We start from the raw sequence: 23,406 nt of genomic DNA, 5'->3' as shown, positions 1-23,406 counted from the left end.
ATAATTGACAGGCAGCAATTTGTGTGAGGCCTGCTAGTTGTCATGGATACCATTCAGCGATCCAGCTAACACACTACTGAAATGTGGTGGCACTCTTCGAGCACATGAAAAGTGTGGCGCTCACATTTTTGAGAAATAAATCGGTATTTTTTTGTCAAGGATACACGACAGCCGCTGTGCTTTGAAATCGACCGGCAGACGAGGCACAAGTAGAACTGTAAGACTAATTATGTGATATTAGTCTGTGATGACAACTGTCCAGGCGTGGTTTAGTGCAGGACTAAATAGATGCCCATTTTAGATGCAGTTAACTGTGGTCTTGACCAGACATGTTCAGCATGAGATCATTTCCTGCTCCTCTGTCTCGTGTTACAAGTCGGGCAACAGTGACTTGGTGACAAAAACATGTTGCACTAGTTAGAAACTGCTTTGTTTTATGGTCATGTTTTCACACACGACAGCGGCGTGTACGAGAACAGAGTCCGATCCGGCATTACCCAGTCTTTAACCTTCCAGCATCCCAGTGTAAAGCCTGTGTGATGCTGGATAGCACTGACGTGTGAAGAGCTCGGCTGATAGTCCGATGCATTTACTGCTAGCAAGTGGGCGTCATCTGTGCTGCCTCCTGCCTTCTGCAGGCAGCTCCCTCATTTAAGCCACACAACATATTTCCAGTACTTAAGCATACCTGAAGTAAATTTGCTCTAGAAAATATCTCACCCTGATTTTCCCAGAATTGTCCAAGTTGATGTCTGAAAATGACTCGAGTTGCTTAAAATTGATTTGTAATAGTGCTGATTAAAATATGTGAAGGTGTCAGAAAATGTTTGCTCGCCTCTAGTGGATTTATTTCCCATAAATAGCTACGTTTCTGTGTGTCACCGTGGCTGGCAGAGGAGACAGTTAATCACCCTCAGTCCAAATTTACCAGCATTTGGCAGGGAGGTGGTGTGAACTCACTACCCTGCCTACATAGCCTTTTACTTTCTCCAAATTTGCATTTCCTTTTACAAGTTTGTGTTTTATCTAACTCCTGTCAAACCATTTTTTCTCCGTCAGCCAGGAGACATTTCTGAGATTACATCACCTTCTCCAGAGGAACAACCACACAAGCCTTTGAAGAGTTGGGCTTTTCCAGGGCATTGGCTGCCTTCATCTCCCAGGAGTTGTTGCTAACTCTGGGAGACGTTCATTGAAGCTGGCATCCGCTTAAAGAGAATGCTTTGAAAAATACTGGAGGGCCAAGCTCAGTTCCCCTCCACAGAAGAGTTGACATTCCATTGATGCCATTGACTCATTGTCTTTGCTTCAGCAGAGACGAGATGCGGTTTGATGCTTTTTTCCCTAGTTTAAACAGTCCTATCTGTGTCTTTAGAATAAAATGATCAGAGATGCATCCATTTTTTCCCTTTCTAGTACTCCAAAAAAAGCACTTTTGAGCTGGTAATTCCTGATGGTCCTTTGGTTCTCTAATCCCCTTTAATAGTGCGACCTTTATCCTCCATTTTCTGTCACCTCTCCCCAAGGCTAATTAAGTATGCAGGGTTTGTGTGATTGCATAGGTCAGCTGCTGACTTTCAGTTGCATGCTAGGGAAGAGAGATGAGTAACAGGTTGCCATGATCTTAACATATCTTTATGTTGGAGTATGAAAAGCGAATCTGTGCAACAGTCAGAGCTGGTAAACGAATGTCAGTGTTGGAGAAAACAGCAGCATCATGTAGAAAACTGTGCAGGGAATCTAAATTGCCTGATCTAAGAGTTCAGTCACTCTGAACCAGCCACCTACAGGAGGCTGCAGGCCGTTCTTCCCTCATAACACACTGTGGATCAGCAGATAAGACAGATTCATTTTCGTACAAAGATAAGAGGTTTGAAAGGTGGTGGCTGTTTTAGAAGCCTAAATTACAAATGGATTTAGAGACAAAAAGGAAAAAAACACACTTCCTTAACAAAGTTGATTTCGAAGTCATCAAAAACTGAACCAAAGTAAGAGAAAACTATGGATTGTGTATAAAAAGTGCCACAGTGGCATTCAAGTATTGATGACATGGCTTTCCTCTTGATCTGACATTTTTGCAACTCGGTTATCCACACACTGGAGTAAATTAGAAGAGGGGCCGATTTAATACTCTCCTTTGGTTCATTGTAAACATGCTTGGCCATGTACGCATGATTCATTTTGTTACATGCTGAGACTATCAGAGTTGTGCATAACCCCATATGCTGTTTGGAGCATTGGAACCTTTGTTTTCATAGAAGAGTCACCTTTCCTCAGAGCTTCTGGAGGTTGACCCAAACAAAAAGTTACCTTAAAGAGGTGTAACTAATTTGTAGTAAAACTACACAAAGACACCCATTTGTGCACCTAAATCTGTTTTCAGTGTGTTATAGGTTTAGTACAGTGCAGAAAGGGAGGTTCTGACAGAGCTCTACGTGATGGTGGTTTCATGACGCTCACTGCTTACCAAGTAGGTGGAGTGAGATGTAATCCTACATTTGTCTGCTGATTACTGCCTTGCCTTTTGTTGATTTTCCAGCTCAGCCTTATGCTGAGTCGTATGACATGTGTTTGCCCCAGTTTGTGGTCCCGGCCCTGCTGCTCTCCGACTCTACCATTCTCACAGCCCTCGTGTCTGCTTCAGTGACTCTCTGTTTCACTGGGCCCTGAACAGCAGTGCTAACAGTCAGCATTGTTCTGAAATAAATGCTGCCTTTGATCAAGGATACGTTACAGTACAAAAATAGATGAGCTACTTCATCCTGTATACGACTCAGACGATAACTTTCTTAACATTTTGAATTTAGTTTTGTGTCAGATGTTTATTTTAACATAGTTCTGACAAAAGTAATTATTTAAACAGTATCAAATATATTTTTGTATCTTTTTTAAGGAAATGAAACCAGTCAAGTTATTTGAACAATGACATCCTCATGACACTAGCTCATAAGGAAGTATCTTGGATCATCTAAACTAGGGAAATCTTTTGGGAAGCGAACCAATTTTCATTTTCACTTTGCTTGTGATAACTTAGTACATCTGGATAGATAAATAAATGATCTATCAATGGGCTTAGGGCTGTGCGATATGACCAAAATCTCATATCCCGATATAAGACATCTATCATCCCGATAACGACATAAATCACAAAAATGTAACATTTTCTGTAAATTCTGTGAATCTCGGGCAGCTCGACTTGCGTGAAGTGTTTCCAGCTGTCATGTAGCTGGAGTCGAGTGTTTTAACCGAAGCATGAAACGATACATTTTTAGACATAAGTTGTAACGGCTGCCGTTTTCTTTGTGAGTATTTATTACATGGCGTGCTGCGGGGAAAAGCCTGCTCTAACGTTTGAGTCTAAGGTTTATTTTTTAGCACCTGGCGGCTCTTTTTTACTTCTCATCCGTAAGTACTCTGCATACTCTATTACGTGATTAAGTTTATTTTGAAAAGTCTCAACAGGATCTTGAGCTTTATTGTGAAAGGTTTATGTGGAAGATAAACAAGCGGACACGCGATGGTTTTACCGTCGTCGTTGCTAACGACCATCAAAATGATGAACAAATATTGCCGTAAAGAGTTTATTTTGCGACACCACGAAACAGACGATAGCGTAAAATGAAACGTTAGACGTTTTTATATCGTTATCCGATATACGTCGTTATATCGAACAGCCCTAAATGGGCTTTTTGCCCGTAAATATATTCTTCACTTATTTTTCACAGCAGAGCTTCGACAAAGAGGGCAGCAGATTTTAAGACCAATAAGTGAAAGAACCAACTGACATTCAGCACAAGCATCACAACATAATTACACGAGCAACTTCAAAAGCAGCCACATTGACTTCTATACAATACAATCTGCAAACGTTTTTTTAAAACTAATAAATGAGTCAATTTTTAAAAACCGTTTCATCCACTGATCTAAACGGTGACCGGGACTCGGTGAGCGACTATGAAGTGCCTGAAAGAGACTTCCTCTGGTTTTTGAGGCGCTGCTGCTTAAATCTCTCAGCTTTAAACAACAACTGAGGAAGCTGGCCTACTGGACTCGATATTTTTAAACTCAACGCAGACCAACCCACTTCTGCTTTTGGATTCTCGATTTCTAACATCCAGCAAGAATTTTTTTTCTTGCCTGTCAGCTTTTCAACAGACTTGCCTGTGGCTCAGCCGGAGTTTCCATTTTAGCCAGCAGCTGAAGACGGGCTTTACTGCTGATGCTGCCGAAGCTACACGTTGATCACTTTATAACCCCACTGCTGGCGTGTTTCTCTTGGCCAAGTTTATTGTGTGGATATGTGACTTTTTTCTCAAAGCCTTCACTTTTATATGTGCTTGGCTGCTTTAGACTTCCAAAGGCCTGCCCATCCATTCAGTGGAGTTAGTTTTATTTATGATGAGGACTTGCTTGTGGGTTGTCTATGGAGTGCTGTAAATGAGAAGCAATGACCAGCATTATGTGTGTCATCACAGAAAGGGTAAGGATGTCAGCAGTAGAAAGGAAGGAACTGGATAGGCTGCAGTGCAGAGTTTATGCCACTTATCTGGGTTATGGCACATACTCATAATAAAAGTAATCAACTTTTACCTCAGTAAACATAATCTGTGGAAGATGAACCACGGCTGCTGTAATTTACTTTGGTTTCCTGCCAAAGATTTCAAAAGATATTCAGCTGTTAGTGTTAAATAGTGCATTGCAGTTTTCAGTAACCTGAACACAAAATAGTTTTGCTTTTCCATCCCAGACTACAACAGGAAATGGCTTAACTTTCCCTCTCGAAGAAACTTGACCTAGAAAGAAAATCTTCTAGGTCAACTTAAACCATATCTGATTATGACAGTTCACTCTGATAACAACTTTATGGTGTCATTCGTTAATCATGACTCAGTACTGGCACATATCACAGCGACAACCCCCCCAAAAATAAAGAAATCAGATTATTCACTGACACAGAACCAGTTGAATCCCACTGCCCTGTGTGTCTGGTCTGTATTGGAGGATTTTTCTGTTTTTACCAGCCACTATACCACAGGAGGCATTGCTTTATCTGTGTGTGTGTTTGTGTTTCATCGAGGTTAAATGATGTCCTGGAGAAACTCACTGCAGCACGAACTACTGCAAAGGTGGATTCGAGTACTTTCGCATTTTGTCTGAGGACAGATTTAGTAAACATCAGAGCGCAGCTGTCATTACATTTAACAGGTGTCTCGGTGAGTACAAAATTGAGTCTGAAGATTTGGTTGGCCTGTGTCACAACTACTAAATGCTCACTGAATAATGTAGGGCTGCTCGACACTAGCAAAAGTCCACATCACTGTTATTTTGTCAATATTGTAATCCCAGGGAGGGATGTTCTTTAACCGTTATCTCATACAGGCAGAGCCAGTGGTTAGTGAGAGCTGAATTGTGGAGTATATTGCAGCCAACACAGGGTGTATTGCAAATGTCAAATCGTGAGCCTTTCAGGTCTTGTCTTCTTTGATCTCCATCATGTGCAAACATTTTACCTGTGTGAGGTTATTTTCTCTGGACATTTTCAGAGGATAGAGGCCCAAAGCACTGATGTGAGAACTAATTGTGTGACTCCAGCTGGACTGCAGGATTGGTTGTAATTTCTTTTGATTTCTTGCTGCTTCTTCTTTCTTTCTTTTTTCCAGACCATTCAGGTTGAGTGACATTAAAGATGGCAACGTATATTTATTTTTTTTACTGCTGGTTCTTAATGTTTAATCAGATGACTCCTGATGTCGTGAATGGTTACGTTTCCTGTGTACAAACTCTGCACAGGGGCAGGGGTATTGCTCAAAAGTTTTAGTGTGCAAATGTGGAAGTGGAAGATAAAATATAACTTAAAGAATTGCATTAAGTCGTTCCTGTAGTGGGTGATGAGGTTATTTGTGCTCAGTCTGTGTGCCCAGATTGCCATCAGCAGTGAAACTGAGCTGTTCATGTTGGACAACAAACACAGGAAGCAGACGAGACGTCACATCTGTGCAGATGGGAAAAAAAGTATATGCTAAAATACTAGCTAGTGCATTATAACAAATCTGTGCTAATCCAGTTGATCTTAATCTTTATTTTGATCTACCAAAGAGCCAAAAAGGCTCTTTACTGTAGTTACTGCCAATCATTAGTAATGCAACTTGAATGAAATGACATGAAAGTAAATATTGTCATGAGTGCATCAGCAAACTCTGAACACACAAATGATATTTTATATAAATCCAATCCATTATTATTATTATTATTATTTAGTGACATTTGTCTCAGTGTCAGCAAACCATCAACAGTGGCTTTACAGTGCTGCACCTGTGATGTCAGCCTCACCACCGCGCTGTTTTGAAACCAAATACGATGAGAAAACGATTGTGAAAAAGCACGCTCATCGCTCAAGTTGTTAACCAATGAAAATACCCTGGATAATCCTTTTTTATGTGACTTACAGTGACCAAAATTTACAAAATGAACCTAATGTTTTATTCATGAAGACATCAGTGACCAGGAAAGTTTTTACCGAGGGCCGTCTTCCCATAATTCCTTTTGCAACCGCAGATATTCGCCCTTAGCTGCCGTTAAAACGAATGCAGACCTACGACACTTGGACGCTGGCTTCACTTTTCAGACTTGTCTATGGGCTTGCCCCACAGTTTGAAAACCACTGTGCCAATCGGCATCCTGTGTTAGTTACCAAATACTTTTGAGGTATATTTTTGATGTTTGAGTTGTTGTGACATGCAGTTATATTTCTGGGAAGGTGCAAGACTAGCTCAGACAGGTGTCCTTACTAAGGGGAACCCGCATTTCACAACAGATTCCTTTGATTCAGAATATATCAGAATGTAACTCACGGTTGGTGAAATAGATGCTTGACGTCTGAAAGGTTAAAGGGTTCCCCTGGTTTTTAGATTTCAGGACCTGAGGTTAAGGGGTTCAGTCCTTTTGAGACTGTGCGAGCTATAACTGTATGTACTTGCTCACGGACAGTGTCAGGCACTCGAGATAAAAGTGTACCAAATGGAGGATGTTAAATGGAATTGGAGTTTAAGTGTGAGTTCACTCAGAGGGCAGCCCTGCTGTGTGGGTAAAATGAGTTACTACAGCCTTCAGTCTTGAGTAATTTGGTTAGTGCCGCAGATGCCATGTTTCTGTAAATCAGAATAACACTGGCAAGCTTCTTTGTAGCTCTCTGCTCCTGCCATTATGTTGCTCTTCATGTTCTTGCTGTCTTTTGTGACAGTCGTTAAAGCAGAGGGATTCTGGGAAAGGAGATGTGTTGTTTAGATGCAAGAAGAAAGCACTTAATAGAAGACAGACCTCTGGGGACACATACACTTAGCCCTTATAGTCAACATTTTACTGTGGTATAGTGCATATAATTATAAGGTGGCTAGTAGGGCTGCACTATTTTGCATAAAATGAGAATCACGATTTTTTTGCTTAAAATTGAGATCACGATTCTCTCACGGTTTTCTTTTCCAGTATAAATATTTATTGCACTTATTAACTGCACATCAACTTCGTAACAGTTGAGACTGAACATAAAAACAATAAATAAACATAAAAACAACAAATGTCTCACGTTTTGTTGTTGCCGCAAAATGTTGTACTGCTTGAAATTCCGTCTCCACCGTTGCTCGACGCTGCGTGTATAGAGCAGGTAGTGCAACAATAGAAAAATAGTTGCGGGACGGCACTGTGTAGCGTTTGTCTAGGGTGTTGATCATTTTCCTAAATCCCTCGTTTTGCACAGTGTTGATGGGAGCCATATCTTTGGTCAGGTGATAAGTGATAGCCTCCGTGATTTCTTTGTGCCTGCGGGAGTTCGACGGGTATAGGGAAGCGCTGTATAAGGTTCCCGTTATTGATGTTTGGGTGGTTGACCGGGACGGATTTTCTCCTGTCACTTTCTCGTCATCCCTGACGTGCTCTCCGTTGTTTTTTCCCTGCTAATTTTAGCATCACACGGCACAGCTTCTGTATCACGTGGTATAAGGCTCCGCCCTTGTCATTTGTTGAGCAGGAAGAGTGAGCGCTTGTTTTCATGCAGATTACGTCCCGGATCAAAATGCGGTACAATCGTCGTCTTTTTTTTTTTTTTTTTTTTAAATCGTTGTCACATAAGTATGAATCGAGATCGCGATTTTCTAACGATTAATCGTGCAGCCCTACGTTGCATCCATGTTTGTGTGTTGGACCCAAAATGTGTTTGATACACTTATTAGCCAAGCAAGACAGCTTCAGCTGATAACTTAGCATCTTGGTCAAATACAGTCCAATACTAGCTCCTAAAACACAGAAGGCAACTGTTCACGTGGGTTATGTCTATCTTTTATATACAGTCTTTTGTTGTTATTATTAAATAAATCCTTTTTGATAATTTTGTCTTGTTCTCACATGTAGATCATTAAAAGGAAAGAAGATCAAATATGGAATAAAAGTTGAAGCTTAATATGCCTTCATTTTTTATACATTCTAGTAGGAGGCCTTTTCATTACTAGTTTTCACCAATTCAAAGGCCTTGGTAGTGCCATAGTCCGGGTTTAGATATTTAGCATCTGAAAGCCACATTAATAAAGAAAATACTTTTTTTTTCTTGCTGGATCTCACCAGTTACACACTAGTTTGTTGCCAATATCCAGTTTAAGTGTGGTCATTAACTGCAACATGTTTCTTATCTTGGGACTCTTTAAAATAAAGTCTGTCACCGTCAACTTAACCTTTATAAACTGTTAAACCTTTTTGACAGGAGACTCTTGATCACTTAAATGAGACTTATACTTTTTTAATAAATCTCTTCTGGACAAAAGTGTAATATTGTGTTATAGGTAAAAAACAATGATCCAAACAAAGACTGTAAGTTTAATGAAATTTAACATGTTTATTTTAAAATGAACAAAAAAGCAGATCAAACATTTCATCAGAGTTTATGGGCTGCACAGGTTTGGAAAACAAGGGTAAATAGTAGGAGGGAGCACGAGAGACCGAGTAAGGTTGGGAGGAGGATTGGGGGAAGGTGTGGAGACTGAGGGTTTTGCGTAAAGAATAAGAGCTGGGTGAAGAGTAGGAAAGGGCACGAGAGGGTGGGTAAGGTAGGGAGGAGGTAGAGGGGTTGAGTTGGGGTAAAGGGCAAGAGTCGAAGGGAGTGAGAGGGATGGGAACCAGGCAGAGGTTTGGGTTTAGATCTTCAGTTGCTGTTTTCTCCTCCATCTTCTCGTCACTTTTTCTCTCAAGGTTTTCTTCGATGTCCTCTTTTGTCTCCTGCTTTTCCTCCTTTTCTTCCTGCTTTTTCTTGTCCTTTCTTGGTTTGTCCATTCCCTTCTCTTCTCCCTCGTGGTTTTCCAGCTTTTCCTCTTGGGAATTTGTTTCCAGGGTTTCTTCCTCAGCATCGGGTGCAAGCTCCTGTGTAGACAGAGTAAAATGTATTTTACTGAACTGTGACTCAGTCTGACAGAAGTTGTTAGGACCAAACATGACATTATGGTAGCGGAGACAGCTTACCTGAAGGACGTTCTTCCATTCGTCCAGATTTTCCTGTAAGTTCTCCATCAGAAGCTTGTTCTTAATTTGGAGCTCCTCCACTTTCTTCTTCTCCTCTTTCAGGCTCTTCTCGGTTGATTGCCACTTGCTGCTCCAGTGTTGTTCCCTGGTGTTTATCTCCATGTCTTTTATGGTCGATTCATGGAGGAGTTCTACCCAGGCTTTGGTTCGAGCTCTTCTTTTCTTCACACATCTTTGAAGCGCCTCATCCTTGAGTTTGAGCTCTTCTTGGAGGCTACTCACTTCCATTTTGTGAGCATCTTCAAGGACGCCAATCTTCTCCTTCAAAGATGCATTTTCCTCCTTTGCAGTCTTCAACTCCTGAGTGGCAAAATGGAGTGCATCTTTTAATTCTTGCACCGTTTCACTTTCAGCAATCTTGTTAGCTTCCTGCTGCTGTTTCATATCAGCAGCGCTAGTCTGCACTGGCCAAGATGCCTGAATGATAAAAACATGCACGTAGTCCATAGTTAGAAAAATCAATCACAGTGTGATGTGTGGCATTAGAAAAGTTTAAGGTGACACAAGAAAAAGCAAAAACTGAGTCCTACAGATGTTATAAAAACACAAATGTTCACAGAGTTTTGTTAAAAGTGCTTACAAATGTTTAAGTATTACAAATTAAAGTTAAACTCCAAAGTGTACTCTGCTTCCTGAAGATTATGAAAGCTTTAGACACATTTTGAGCAAAAAATTCAAAAAATGCTTTTGCTTGCTCACACGAGAAAAGCTTACCAGATTTTCTGAGACAAATGTTGGGTCCATTTGGGCTCAGGAAACACTGAAGAGTCGCTGTTACACTTGTTTAGCTGTCGATATTTTTCCAAAGCGTTCGTCGAGTCACAGCAAATAGCGAGAGATGCTTGTAGGTTCAGGTTGGTGTTTAGAAATGAAATATCCAGGTAAACACTGCAAACACTGTGTTCGGAGAATCCTGTTCAAAAATCATCAGGCGATGGTGACAGCACTACCCAGGTGTTACCATGGAGTCCATGTTGTTTTGGTGTCTGTGTTCTTGTTGTTACTGACTGAACTTGAAGCTGTTTAGCTATTTACTGTGATAAAAAATTCAAACTAGTTTCAATCAGAAAGGGTCCTTTGGGTGTAGCAACCTTTTCACTTAATCCTCAGGGGACCCGTGAGGCTTTCTGTCCTATACCTTTCATTACTTTCACCTCCAGCCTCACCTGAACTGTTTTGAGCCGTAAAATGTGCCGTGCAAAGATCTCCAATCCATGTTTTAATGGTGAAGGGTCATTAAAGAACAGGGTGTAGGGGCTAATTGGTTTAGAGAGAGCAAAACAAGAGCAGGCACATTCAAATTGAGACTGTGGTAAATTTTCAGTGTTTAAAAGCGGAGCGTCAAGTAAAATAGAGCTGTGTGAATATCTCATACTGGATAACCAAGAGAAATGGAGACAAACTTTTTACAAACAAATCTGGTTTTCAGATTCTGGGTTTCTCGGTTTGCTGCCAGAATTTATATGAATGAAGAAATTTCTTCTCCATGTTAGCCGTCTACTCCTGACTGTGATGGTGCCTCTTGGTGCGTTTTAATGCAGTTAATTAACATAATATGGCTGACTGTGCAGCCAATTGTAGAAACAGAGCATCCAAGAAGTCTGTTATGCTCAGGTCTGGTTTTTTTGCGTTAGATTAGGGATCAAGGTGTTATCAGTAAAAGGTCACTGATGTTGCATAGAAACTATTATCTATTAATCTGGAGATGAGCTGTGATTTTGGGGGTAGATATATGTCCAGAAGTCAGCGTTTTTCCTTTGTCACCAATAAATAGATGTATGGACTGACTGATAGTCACGTGGAACACCTGATGTAGAAATTATGACCCTCGTCATACATGATTTGTATGTATGACGAGGAAACAAGAAGGGAACAGATTGTTTTCTGAAAGAAAGGATATGAACAGAGCTGAGAGCGAGGAGGAACATCCTCCGTCACATTATTCCAAATCAGCTGTTTTGGCATGCAGTCAAGCCTACTGTCTGCTTTATAAATACCCTAATATCCCTGTAGTACCAGCATTTGTGATATCACAACAATGGAATCAAATTTATATACAGAGAAGCTCGCCAAAAGTGAATTAGCCAGCTCCTGGGGGCTTTTACCTTGAGTCTCGCTGGTTTGAATTCAGATTTCTTTAGAATTGAAAATAAGTGGTTGAGATGGCGAATAAAGCGATAAACTCAATAATATTCCTGACTTTAAAAGTTTAGTTTGTGAGTTTGTGTTTGTCTCTCACTGTTTGAATCAAACAAAATTTGAATTGTAAACTGAGCGAGCAGAGTCACACAAATAATGGCAAGAAAAACACAACACGGTGAACTAATAACAATGATAACAATAATAAAACCGAATTTGATGGTAGTGATGATACAAACTAAAGCATCTTTTCCACAAAGTTCCCCTCAAGTCAATTTCTTTGTCTTTCTCTGGCCTTGGACCAACAATTCAAATAAATTTGGCTCATTCATGCTGTGATCAGTGCCAAGATGTAATCCATCTAATGATGAGGCTTTGATGGTGCAAGACATAAGAAACCCACACAGTGACGTCTGCAGCACCGGTAGGTGGGTTGTAACTGAAGGGCAGGGGATATTTCCTGAGTGTCTGAGAGTAATTCGGTGTGAGGAGTCTGCTGGGAAAAGGACGGACTACATGCTAAACTGCCATGTCTCTTCCTTGTTGATGGGTCTTTCTGCAAGAGCTGTGACTTAAGTGCCAGAGCTTTTTTTTTTTTGGTCATTCATAGAGTGTGTGTGTTCAAATAAATGTTTTTAAGCTACAACTGATGTGACACTCAAACCTAACATGACTCCAGTGGTCAGAACAGGTGTGCTGTTGTTGTCAATATAACAGATGTGTTATAGAATCAATTGAAAGTGAGCCTTGTGTATAATGACAGAAACAAAGGAGGGAAGTGAAAGGTCCAGATTTTATTTCTCCCACATCCTACTTGCATTTTCCTGTTATTTCTGCCCATTTGATGAAGGTAACTTTTCATTATGGTAGGCTAAGCTTGTTGAAAATATAACTTTATATCAATGCTGGTGATTTTTCTTTTGGAAGAGGAAAACAACCCCCTTTCTTTTATGCAGAAAAAAGAAAAAACTCTCTCTTCTTGCAGCCGTCTAAGCTGTTGATTCTGTTTTTATCACCAGATATTTATCTGTCGTACGTAGGCTTTGCAGCCCTGTGATATCTCCTAGCAACCATTTCAAATAGTCTGGAGAGAAGCTGACATGTGGAACAAATTGCTAAATATATATCAACTACGTTCAAGGGAAGAGTGATGCGAAACGATGATCAGTCACAGATGCTAATCTGTTGTTTTATTTCTTAACTTGCAGTTCAAAGTGAATGACTGAATCAGTGACCTGAATTTGGGCCGTACAGCCTCTGCTTCAGTGCAGTAACAGCTTGTATACAGAGATCTGTCAAATCTGCCAATCAGAAGAGATCTTTCCTATATTAGTTGCGTGTATATAGATATATAAACATAGATATAGATGGATGGATGGCTAGACCGACAAATAGTATGTCCAAGCAGAGAAGCCCAGATTTCTTCTCCCAGGCTACCTCTTCCTGCTCATTGCCATTCCCAAGCCAGCCGTCTCTCCGGCAGATCCTTAATCTGCCCCGGGGCCTCCTACCAAGAGGACATGCCTGAAACACCTCGCCTAGGAAGTATCCAGGAGGCATCCTAGTCAGATGCCCGAACCACTTCAACTGGCTTTGATGTGGAGGAGCAGGAGCTTTACTCTCCCTCTCGAAAGACTGAGCTCCTCTTCCTATCTCTAAGGAAGTGCACAGCCACCCTTTGAAGGAAACTCATTTCCGCCACTTCTATCTGCAGCCTCATTCTTTCTGTTACTACTGAACTGCCATAGCTGCTACACCAATTTATTTCCTGTTTGTTTGACTCCCTAAATTCATCATCTTGGTGTTTTAAGTCAAATATCACGAGCTGCAATGTCATAAAGCTTACCCTTGTCTATTTACACAATATAGATTTATTTAATCTGTTAGATTTGACTGTATGTTTGTTAGCAGTCTAGCAATATCATTTTTACACTTTGTGTGACGTTTGATGCCAATAAATGAGCTGATTTAATTTTGGGGAAACTAAAGGTCAAGCTCCCACCAAAATCAGTGAAACTTTATATTACCCACAATTCTTTCATGGATTGTCTTCAAACTTCACAACAATACACTAGATCGTGGGGTACATGGATACATAGGTTGGCTAAGCATTTGACATTGACCTTCATTGTTAATGTCCAAGGTCAAAGTTAACCTTCAAATTTTTTTTTCAAGAAACCGCATCGAGTAATTTATCATATGAAACCAATCCCACCAGATTTCTTTGTTTTTGCAGCCAGCCATTACAAAAATGTAATTAAGTAGATCCTGAATGATCGTGGGTACAAACACACAGAGCATTATTGCACCTACTGCTTCTATACCTGCACGGTGCTCATGCTAAACCTTCTTTGTAGACAGAAAATGTCAATAAATGTGCCTAAAGATAACTTGTAACACTTGATAACTGTTACAATTCTAGTACTCTGTTACACTTATGAAGAAAGGTAGCTGTACTTATATTCACATCGTCTACAATTGTCAGAATTATGAATTAATAATACTTTGATTTAAAAAAAGAAACAAAACAAGAAGCTAATCTGTGTGAAATGTGAAATATCATCTATATCTATATTTGGCTGTTTTTGATACTCGAGACCATTTACAGAGTTGAACTGATACCAGTTACATAGACTAACAAGATCTTTATGTATTGAGTTACTGTGAGATGTTTATTAGATCTTCTCTTTCCCATCTGCAGGGCTGCCTTTGCCCTGACAAAGCCGCTCAAGATGAACATGGTGAAAAGGATCATGGGGCGGCCGAGGCAGGAGGAGTGCAGCCCCCAGGACAACGCGCTGGGCCTCATGCACCTGCGACGCCTCTTCTCCGAGCTGTGCCACCCTCCTCGCCACATGACCCAGAAGGAGCAGGAGGAGAAGCTCTACATGATGCTTCCTGTATTTAACAGGGTAAGTCACACCATGGGTGGAGGGAGAACTGGAGGTGCTCCAAACAGGCGGATTAACAGATATTTGTACATATGGCAGCTCTGATGTGGCAGGTTACAGTTTGCTTCATTTGGTTCCTGTGCTGTCTGTAGCTATCTTTCAAATCATGTGTTTCTCGTCTGTGCAGTATTAAAAAAAAAAGGAAAACAAGAAGAGAGCTCTGTTGTGCTGGGTTACAAACACGCTAGAGCTGCTTCCCTGAGGTCATGGGTGCAATAGATACTATAGATGCATTGACATTTGAAAACGAGATCTCACCAGGGAACTTCTGCAGATTCAAATCCAGTGGTTAAAAGCATATTTTCATATTTTCATACGTACCTGTCTGGATAGCTCTCAGATTCTGTTCCACCAGACTGCAGATAAATGGAATGGAAATGAGCTTGTTTACTTCTGTGGGCTTGTTGACTTTAGGGCTAAAGGTTAGCTGAACAAAGCACAACGAAGTGGACTTTTCAGTCCAACCTTTGTGTCATATATTTTTTACTGTCTCCACAGTGTACACAGGCATGAGGTTTTCAAATTATGCTTTTATTTATTAAAGCAAAAAGGTTAACCAAATCTACCTGGCCTTGTATGAAAAGGTTGTTGTGCAAACGTTTGGCAGTGAGAACTGCAGTTTTGTGTTTGCAGTAACTGGCAATGGGTCTTTCACACAGCTATTGATGAATTTAGACGCACTCATCTATGAAGAATTACTTTAATCAACCACATTAGAGGGTTTTCAAGTATGAATGGCCTGTTTAAGTTCATGCCGAAGCATCACAGGCAGATTTAAATCTGGACTTTGACTAAGCCACTCCAAAACCTTAGTTTTATTTTTTATTTTTTACCCATTCAGAGGTGGACTTGCTGGTGTGTTTCTGATTATTGTCCTGCTGCATAAGCTAAGTGCAGTTAGCCAGAATTCTCATTCTTGTAGAGAGTGGCATGCATGGATGCATCAATTACAGCAAGTTGTCCAGGTCCTGAGCAGCTCCAGACCATCATACTAGCACCAGCACCATGTTTGCCTGTAGTGTCAGTGTTTGGAAAGCAGTTAGTCTTACACTAGATGTAGCAGGAGTAGGAGGAGCTGAACTTTTCAGGTGCAGATCAAAGCAAATAGTACCCAAAACACACCTGGTTGTCAGGTGTTAAGGAGCAAGTGCTGAAAAGTACTGAACTCACTGAACTACACATTGTCTCATCGTTAGTTTGGTGTTTATAATATTTCAGAATCATTTGTGATTAAATTAAACAACCTTCAAAGCTTTTTTAAATTATATATCTGCTAACTAACTAATGTTAAGTTTTATTGATTTAAGCACTAATAGGAAAATCAGACCAGTTGAATGGTGGGGGTGTAACTATTTTGATGCAGGGGGAGAAAAGTCCAGTACAGACTTGTATTTTTTTATCTTTTAATATTTATCTGTAGACTAAATAGATTCAGGTTTATCCAACATTTTTAATTTCTGAAATCTCAGTTGTGCAGTTTCTGAGCCAGGTGGAACAGCTCACTGTTGTTATGGTCATTCAGCCTCTCCAGAGAGTCTCTCCCTCCCACTTTACAATGGCCTTAAGCTATGTTAACAAAATATGTTATGAATTACTAATTAATAATAAATTTTCATAAAGCATTTTTGCACCTCCTATTGGAAAAACTCTAAAATCGAATCCAGATCTGTGGAAACCAGTCAAGTCGGTGGGTAATCATGGAAGTGAGCTACACATATTAACAACTTAACAAAATGAAGTTGTTGAAATCCCTATAGCTGTTTTGTTTTTTTTATCCAAAAGAACAGAAGTAAAGCCTGCAGGCCAGTAATTCGCCTTTTTGTTTGGCAGCCGCAGCTGTAGGCTGCCTTTGTTAAGTGTGCTCATCAAGCTGGAGTGCACTGCCAAGGGTCTCTTGACTTGTCTGCTAATTACCCACCACTGGCTGGGATTCACACCTGTGGCCATACTCATGTCAGAATCTGGATGTAAAGTGGTCCCTGTGCGGCGGGACGGCAGCCTCCCGCCCTGCTCTCAAGTCAGATTTGCTGGATAAGTAAACAGATGACGAGTCTTTGCTGGATGAAGAGAAGTTTGTCTTTGTTGACCTGCTGCCCCAAAGGCTTAGCCTCCAATGTTCTCTGTCACCATAAAGTAGTGCATTCAAGCAAAACCTGTCACAGATATCAACAGGAATGAGGATTTCTGTAACTGCACACACCTGACTATAAGCTAGGTTACATATAAGTATCGAGTGAACAGATGTCTAGTTTTTGAGTCTTTTTTTGGTTCCTCTCTTCTTGTTTTTTTAAATTATTATTTTTTCATTAATCAAATGCTTTTTTTTTTGTTCACTTCAGGTGTTTGGGAACGCACCTCCCAGCAGCATGATGGAGAAATTCTCCGACCTGCTGCAGTTCACCACCCAGGTGTCCCGACTCATGGTGACTGAGATCAGACGAAGAGCCTCCAATAAATCCACAGGTGAGCTTGCAGATGCACACAGACTCATATTTGTAAGTGCAAAAATGCACTATAGAGTAGGCCTACTTGTAGAGTTCTTTGGCACCAGCCAATTTCTCATAACCGGTTTGTGTCTTCTATTTTCCTTTTGGCTGTGCAGATGAACACAGTGGTGTTGAAAGAGATTTTTGTTCTTTATTTAGATACAAAGACAGTTCTTATACAGAGTTTCAACTATAGAACTGATTGTAAGGCACAGATGGAGCATCTGAGCTTTGTTAGGTACACATAGTAGATGACAAGATAGAAATGAAGACTCTAGGGAGTTTATTTTTTCACTTTCCCCCATAAAGACAACATATGACGGCCTCCCCAGTACTCTTAATGATGAGTTTGGACACCTAAGTATATATAAATATGTCGTCTGATGACTATTAGAATATTTTCTGGGTTTTTCTAAGGGTAGCTGGTTAATCCAAACACAGGCATTTCTTGCAAACGTTACTCCTGTTAGGCTTTCAAGAGTTAGTACCACATATGGCAAGGACCCTAATATACTGTAATCTGTATATTATTAGTGGACATAAGTACACGCCCATGCCTGATTATGATTGGTCACTGATTTTAGTCAATGATTTAAAAAAAATAAAATAATTGATGCTCAATATAACTGTCTACTCCATCCTGGAAACCCGATTTATTCTATGGATGTGCGTAAGAGCTTCGTCTTATTCTACCCTATCACAATAAGATTCTTTTATTAATTGTTCCCCTAAAGATAAATACATATTTCATTGTTTTAGTCAAGAATGTTTAAAGCTGATTTCATGATTAATGGAGAAAAAATGTTGGTGTTACCCTAATCAGATAAGGCCTTTCCCAGAATTTTGCACTTTATTTTTTGACTTTTTGGCTCTCAGTAGATACGTTTTCCTCAAAGGATCAATGCAATCCTACTTCAATCTGAAAGGTTAGCCTTCACTGCGGGCGAGCCAGCAGCATCTCATCAAAGCGTTGACAGCCGTGGCAGCTTTGACTGTGGCTTCCTCAAAAAAGACGCACACAAACAGACACACACACCAGCTTTCTATTTCTTATTTCTTCCGCTTTATCTCGTCCTTCCATCTCTTCCTCATCCCTGTCTAATCATGTGACGTGCTGTTATCAAACGGTGAACGGTTCTGATTTTGCAACACAACGGTCTAAAAAGCACTCCTACAGTTGGTCACCAGGCCTCTTTAGAATGAGTCAGTACATGATTCATGCTCTCAACTGACGTTGCAGTACTCATTATCAAAACAACAGATGTGGATTTGCTCTGAACAATGAGCAACTAGACTTTGGCTCAGCTGGTGGGTTGGATTAAGGAAACCTTTTCAAAAGCATTTTTATTTCTGCTCACAAAAGCGACTAAAAATGTGTGATTTGCTTTTTTATTATGGTTCGGTTCTAATGGATACTTGTTCCTAAACCTAACCTAGTGTGGCTATATTTTTAGGACAAAGAGTGCTGTGATAAAATTGGTAAAGACATGAGCTAACTGAAAAGCTAGCGCGTGGGACCGAAATACAATATTGATGTATTATTTTCAAGATCACAGATAACCAAAGCCGAGAAGCCCAACCACACGTTCCCTTTTGTCACATCCACTGTAATGATTAATTTGTTACATATTTGATCATTATTCAAACAGCCCATCTGCCCCACAGTGAGCTGTCACTTTCCACCCAGTTAACCACACGTTTGTGTGTGTGATTGTTTTTCCAGAGGCAGCCAGTCGAGCCATAGTCCAGTTCCTGGAGGTGAATCAGAGTGAGGAGGCGAGCCGCGGCTGGATGCTTCTAACCACCATCAACCTGTTAGCTTCCTCCGGACAGGTTGGTAGAAAAGACACTGTACAATACTGTGTGAAAGTCTTGAACCACCTCTCATTTCTTCAGCCCTTGGAAGCAAAAAATAAACTTTTTTGTAATTTCTCAAAATGTTCTTGAGCAATACTCCTCCAGGCTCTCTGGAGGTGTTTTTAAAGTTTTCCTTTGGACATTGACTGCTTTTTCAGTCATTTTCACTCCAGTCCTTTTGCCTGACCATTTTCAGATCTATGACTCATTCAAGCATTAAAACACCTCCTAACTCACGGGATGAACCAGTGTTGTGTTTGCACATAATCTCAAAATTAGCACAGCACCAATGTTAAATCTGTCTTTAGGCAGTTTCACAAGCATGAAATTGTATTTTTGCACCAACAATATGATTCACAAAGTGCTTTTAGCTGACACTTTGGCATATTTTGGAATGCTCTGCAGTGTGTCCTGGAGGACAAAGGAAGATGTCAGCCCTAAAAATATATTATTTAAGAAATAAGAAAAAAAATCCAGCAAACGGCCCTTCTGTTGACACATCTACTGTTCACTGAAGCCTCATCAAAAATGGTCTCTGGTAAGCTGGCTGTCAAGAAGCCATTCATTAAAGGGAGAAAAGGCTGGTGTATGTCAAATTCTGCAAGAACTGGACTGAAAGTCAGCGACAGGTCTGACGAAGTGATGATTTGCAGCAGGTAGAGCAGGGCGATATGACCAAAAACATTTATCACGATATACATTTGAAAATTTGCGATAACGATATAACTGACGATATAATTGACACTAGACAAAATACTTTACGACTCCACAACTTTATTAGTGCAAAAAAAAAAAAAATCTATGTCTTTTTACTTAAACAAGCAGCTTTTTTAAGTGCATTATAGTTATATAAAAAATTAACAGTGCAAATGCAAATTCCTGGCTGACAGTTTAACCAAAAGGCATTTCCAGTGGAAACTGGCCGACATATCCTCAGCATAACCATGTATAATATCCACAAAGCTTAAAAACCGGTCATACACACACAATACAGTAATATTATGTTGAAGCGCAGTACGTATCACTCCGCGAGGCTTCGCCTACGATAGCCGTAATGCTCCGACAATCCATCAAGCGGTGCGGCTTCGTAGCTTAGCAAAGTCGTACTGAAACATCTGACAGATTTTCGAGCGCCGTGCACATAAAATCGTTTCGAGGTCAGTAAACACAACCAGAGTTCATACATCATGCACACGGGATTATAAGGGGCTCTGTCGACTTTCAGAAAAATCAAAGGATTGATTTTAAGTGCGCCATATTTTTCAAACAACACGGTAATAACGACGGCCCGCTAGCATGCGCTACCAAAAATAGTGCTTTGTTGTGTATCTGACGGACGAAAGCTAAACCAGTTCCACACCAGTGAAGCTGCAGCATTTTTACAAACCAGTTCTGGTTCATCCGTTTCATTCAACGATCCACTTTCGCTCTTCTCATTCTGCATCGCCGCCATGTGCGTCTGTAAACAAAGGCACTGCCTTATACCGGTATTACTGTGAACGGTATGATATAGCCCAGCCCTAGTGTGGGGTCATGTTGACAAAGAATGGATTAAAAGGAAATGAACATTCAAAGAAAAGCTTTGATCTGAAGCCTGAAGAACTGTTTCTGAAAACTATTTAAAGAAATGAAAAGAACGTTTACCTAAGAGAGTTCAGGCTGCGCTGAAGGTACCGTAAGAACCAGGAGACTTCAGTATAATTAACAATTCTCACCTGACCGAGTCTCATTTATTCTCCCCAAACACAACCTTTCTATCTGCAGTCTTCTGATGCTGCTGGATGTCACATGAAGAAAATTCATGCATTGTGATTTTTCTTTGTAGCATTTAGTCACAGTAATGAGTGCCTTACTCTGTTCCTACCACCTGCTTATAAAGGTTGGACGTTGAGCTCTTGTTTTCGTCTTTGTCTGTAGTCTTGAATTGTGGCCAGCAGACTTCTTTTGAACTTTTTGGCCTGCGTTCCTCTGGAGGTCTTGTGGGGAGTGTTGCTGTCAGCTGGTCGGCTGTCTGCTTTTCCTGCTCTGCTGCACATCAGAAATTCACTGTTGTTGTTGCTTTTGGGTGGAACGCTTCTTCCCATCTACAGACACGTGATCCACCCCCTCTTCTCTGTGCCCAGTCTTTAGCCGCTCTCAAGCATGCGCTGTTTAATAGTTAGGCAGGCAGCACCCTAATATGTCGACTTACTGAATATTTCCTTGAATGCAGCAACAACAATCTTGCCAAACCAGACATAGCAAAATGGCACTTGGCCAGGCTGTGAGACAGGCAGTCTTCTTCTGATGTAACATGTGAGCACTTGGACCGACTCCTGTTCTCAGTTATTTATGTAACTAAATGATGAGTAGGACATAACATGTTGACACAGAGTTCCTTTATTTTTTGTCATTTGTGAATGTCTGGTGGGCACGGATCTTTCCTTTGTGCTCCAGAAATGCACTTGGATGAATTTATCGGAAAAACTTGATCACCAGTTGACATTTTTAGGGCAGTTTTTTGTGGTTTTCTGTAGCCAGTTTTGTGGTCTGCTTTCTTAAGAATTCCACTTGGCGTATACTTAACTTGTAGAGCACTTGTAAAATAGTTGTGTTGAGCAAAAGTAGAGAGTACTACACATGTGATGGAGATTCCCATCACTTCCTAGTTACTGAATGACAGAGCTTTGATATTCGTGCACAACAGCACAGCATCTTTGTGCAACTCTCAACTCTTGCTCAACACGAAAGAAAAGAAGGAGGCAAGACGGCTGGTAGTATTCAGCCGCTGCGTTTCAAAGGTTGGGTATTTCCATCTCCCTGTAGCCCAGCATTTCTGAAATTTCCATTTACTGTCGCTGATTTACTCCATAGGTGATGCATGATTTATTAGTCTCTGTACAGCTTTTATTTAAATAGAACCAGTTCACAACAACATAAGCATAAAATCTGTGTTCGTAAAGCAAAGAGTTTCTGATTTTGCTCATTAGCCGTGTACTTTGATAAGGTTTTTTTGGGAAGACTTGCATTGCCCTCTCTCGGGAAGGACCTTAGTAAGCGCTGGCGTTGCTCTGTGCCGTGTGTTTCAGACTGAGATGAGCTGCAGCTCAAGACACCAAAATGCTGGAGAGAACGTCCAGCAGAGTTTTTCTTGTTCCTTCGGCTCAGACACAAGTGGCTTGTCTGTGATCTGATTGGTCACACGTGTAAACACATTGAGGATGTAAATGTAAACAATCATTTAAATGATAATTTTAGGTTTATTGGTCAGTACCACTGGACATGCACACTGCACAGTCAGCGGTCTCCTTTAAATGAATAAGGGCTGCTTCTTGTGACTGTTTGATATCAGCGAACACAGACGGGCAGTAAAAAATAACCCGTGTCGTTCGTGTGTGTGTGAGAGTGAGAGTAGGTTTAATGGATTTCTCCAGGCAACTGGCCTCCCATAAACCTGACGTCACCTCCCTCCCTTTAATGCTCTCCCCTCTCGCTCCCTTTCTCCCCCACCTCCTGCTCGTTCTTCCTCACAGCATAAAACGGCAATATTTTTGTCAGTAACTCAGTCTGGACTCTTCTCTTGTTTTGTGTTTTTAAAGGGTGCCCTTCATGCACTCCCACTGCGCTTGTTTCTCTCTCTCTTTTTAAAACGGACAGGAGATCAATTTATTGGTATTTTTCTTCTCCTTGTGTCTGTCTTCTTCTCCCTTCCTGTCTCTCTGTTTTTCTCACACACTGTTAAATGCCTTCGTCTCTCTGGTTTTGTCTCTCATTTCTTCACGGTAACCTTGACCTGACTGCAGTGGGACCAGTATTCTGTGACAGCCTGTAAACACACACACACACACACACACACACACACACACACACACACACACACACACTCTTCGGCGTGGCTTGTTGTACCACAGGTGCTGGTCCAGTCTTCCATTGTTGTGACTCACCATCATCTATACACACCTCTGCCTACTTCTATATCTTACTCCTTTCTTTTTCTTTTTTCCATCTGAGGGGCTGAAACTGCGTGTGTGCCTGCTGTGCTTTGTTATTCATCGCTGTGCATCCACCTCCTCTCCATCGTGTAGACGGCGTTGGAGTAAATGGGATGGTCATTTCATCCAGCTGCAGCGCGTGTGTGTGTGCGCATGGGCATATGTGGTCTTTTGTGAGAGCTCGTGTGTAAGAGCAATGTAATTTGTCTCTGTGTGTTTGTGTGTGCGTGTGTGCGTGCGTGCGTGCGTGTGTGTGTGTGTGTGTGTGTGTGTGTATGTGTTGAATGTGTGAAAAGCATTTACACAAACATTTTTCATACTTATTTGCAAAAGATAAGAAGCTAGTTTCTCCAAGAATGCACACGAGCGGATCAGGAACACTTCCCAAAAATCTGAGAGGAACAAAATGAGAAAAGCTCCAGGGTGTGTAAAAGGTTACTG

At 40.8% G+C, this 23,406-nt stretch overlaps 2 protein-coding genes across 7 annotated transcripts in view; one reads left to right on the top strand and one right to left on the bottom strand.

Moving 5' to 3' along the window:
• Nucleotides 1-23,406, top strand: part of wdfy3 (WD repeat and FYVE domain containing 3) — a 127,115-nt gene that overhangs the window by 10,484 nt on the left and 93,225 nt on the right. For all 5 annotated transcript variants that reach the window (XM_005921962.3, XM_005921964.3, XM_005921960.3 and 2 more), the window contains exons 2-4: nucleotides 14,402-14,612; nucleotides 16,991-17,114; nucleotides 18,861-18,970. In XM_005921962.3, coding sequence (XP_005922024.1) covers nucleotides 14,433-14,612; nucleotides 16,991-17,114; nucleotides 18,861-18,970 — 414 coding nt within the window. In that variant the 5' untranslated portion in view covers nucleotides 14,402-14,432. The remainder of the gene's footprint in view (nucleotides 1-14,401; nucleotides 14,613-16,990; nucleotides 17,115-18,860; nucleotides 18,971-23,406) is intronic.
• Nucleotides 8,848-11,309, bottom strand: LOC102301004 (golgin subfamily A member 6-like protein 22). 2 transcript variants are annotated; one of them, XM_042220109.1, is made up of 4 exons: nucleotides 10,276-11,309; nucleotides 9,502-9,861; nucleotides 8,936-9,402; nucleotides 8,848-8,905 (listed from the first exon to the last, which is right to left on the bottom strand). In XM_042220109.1, exons 1-4 carry the CDS (start codon nucleotides 10,303-10,305, stop codon nucleotides 8,887-8,889), a joined length of 876 nt encoding a protein of 291 aa, XP_042076043.1. In that variant the 5' UTR covers nucleotides 10,306-11,309; the 3' UTR covers nucleotides 8,848-8,886. The 2 variants fall into 2 exon arrangements, with proteins under 2 accessions (XP_042076043.1, XP_042076042.1); XM_042220108.1 differs by having other exon boundaries at nucleotides 9,502-9,978; nucleotides 10,276-11,290.

The sequence above is a fragment of the Haplochromis burtoni genome, unplaced genomic scaffold (genome assembly GCF_018398535.1).
Source record: "Haplochromis burtoni strain Fernald_Lab_line unplaced genomic scaffold, NCSU_Asbu1 Contig_43, whole genome shotgun sequence".
Classification (NCBI taxonomy): domain Eukaryota; kingdom Metazoa; phylum Chordata; class Actinopteri; order Cichliformes; family Cichlidae; genus Haplochromis; species Haplochromis burtoni.
The sequence above is the reverse complement of the archived record's forward strand: the minus strand, read 5'-3'. Positions and strand labels throughout refer to the sequence as shown.

What these genes read in the sequence shown, in the direction of transcription:
- LOC102301004 (XM_042220108.1), bottom strand. Translation starts at nt 10,305, where the DNA reads ATGGACCCAACATTTGTCTCAGAAAATCTG. An exon ending in CATTTGTCTCAGAAAATCTG is followed by an intron (nt 9,979 to 10,275) that starts GTAAGCTTTTCT and finishes TTTATCATTCAG; the next exon opens with GCATCTTGGCCAGTGCAGAC. An exon ending in AATGGAAGAACGTCCTTCAG is followed by an intron (nt 9,403 to 9,501) that starts GTAAGCTGTCTC and finishes CTGTCTACACAG; the next exon opens with GAGCTTGCACCCGATGCTGA.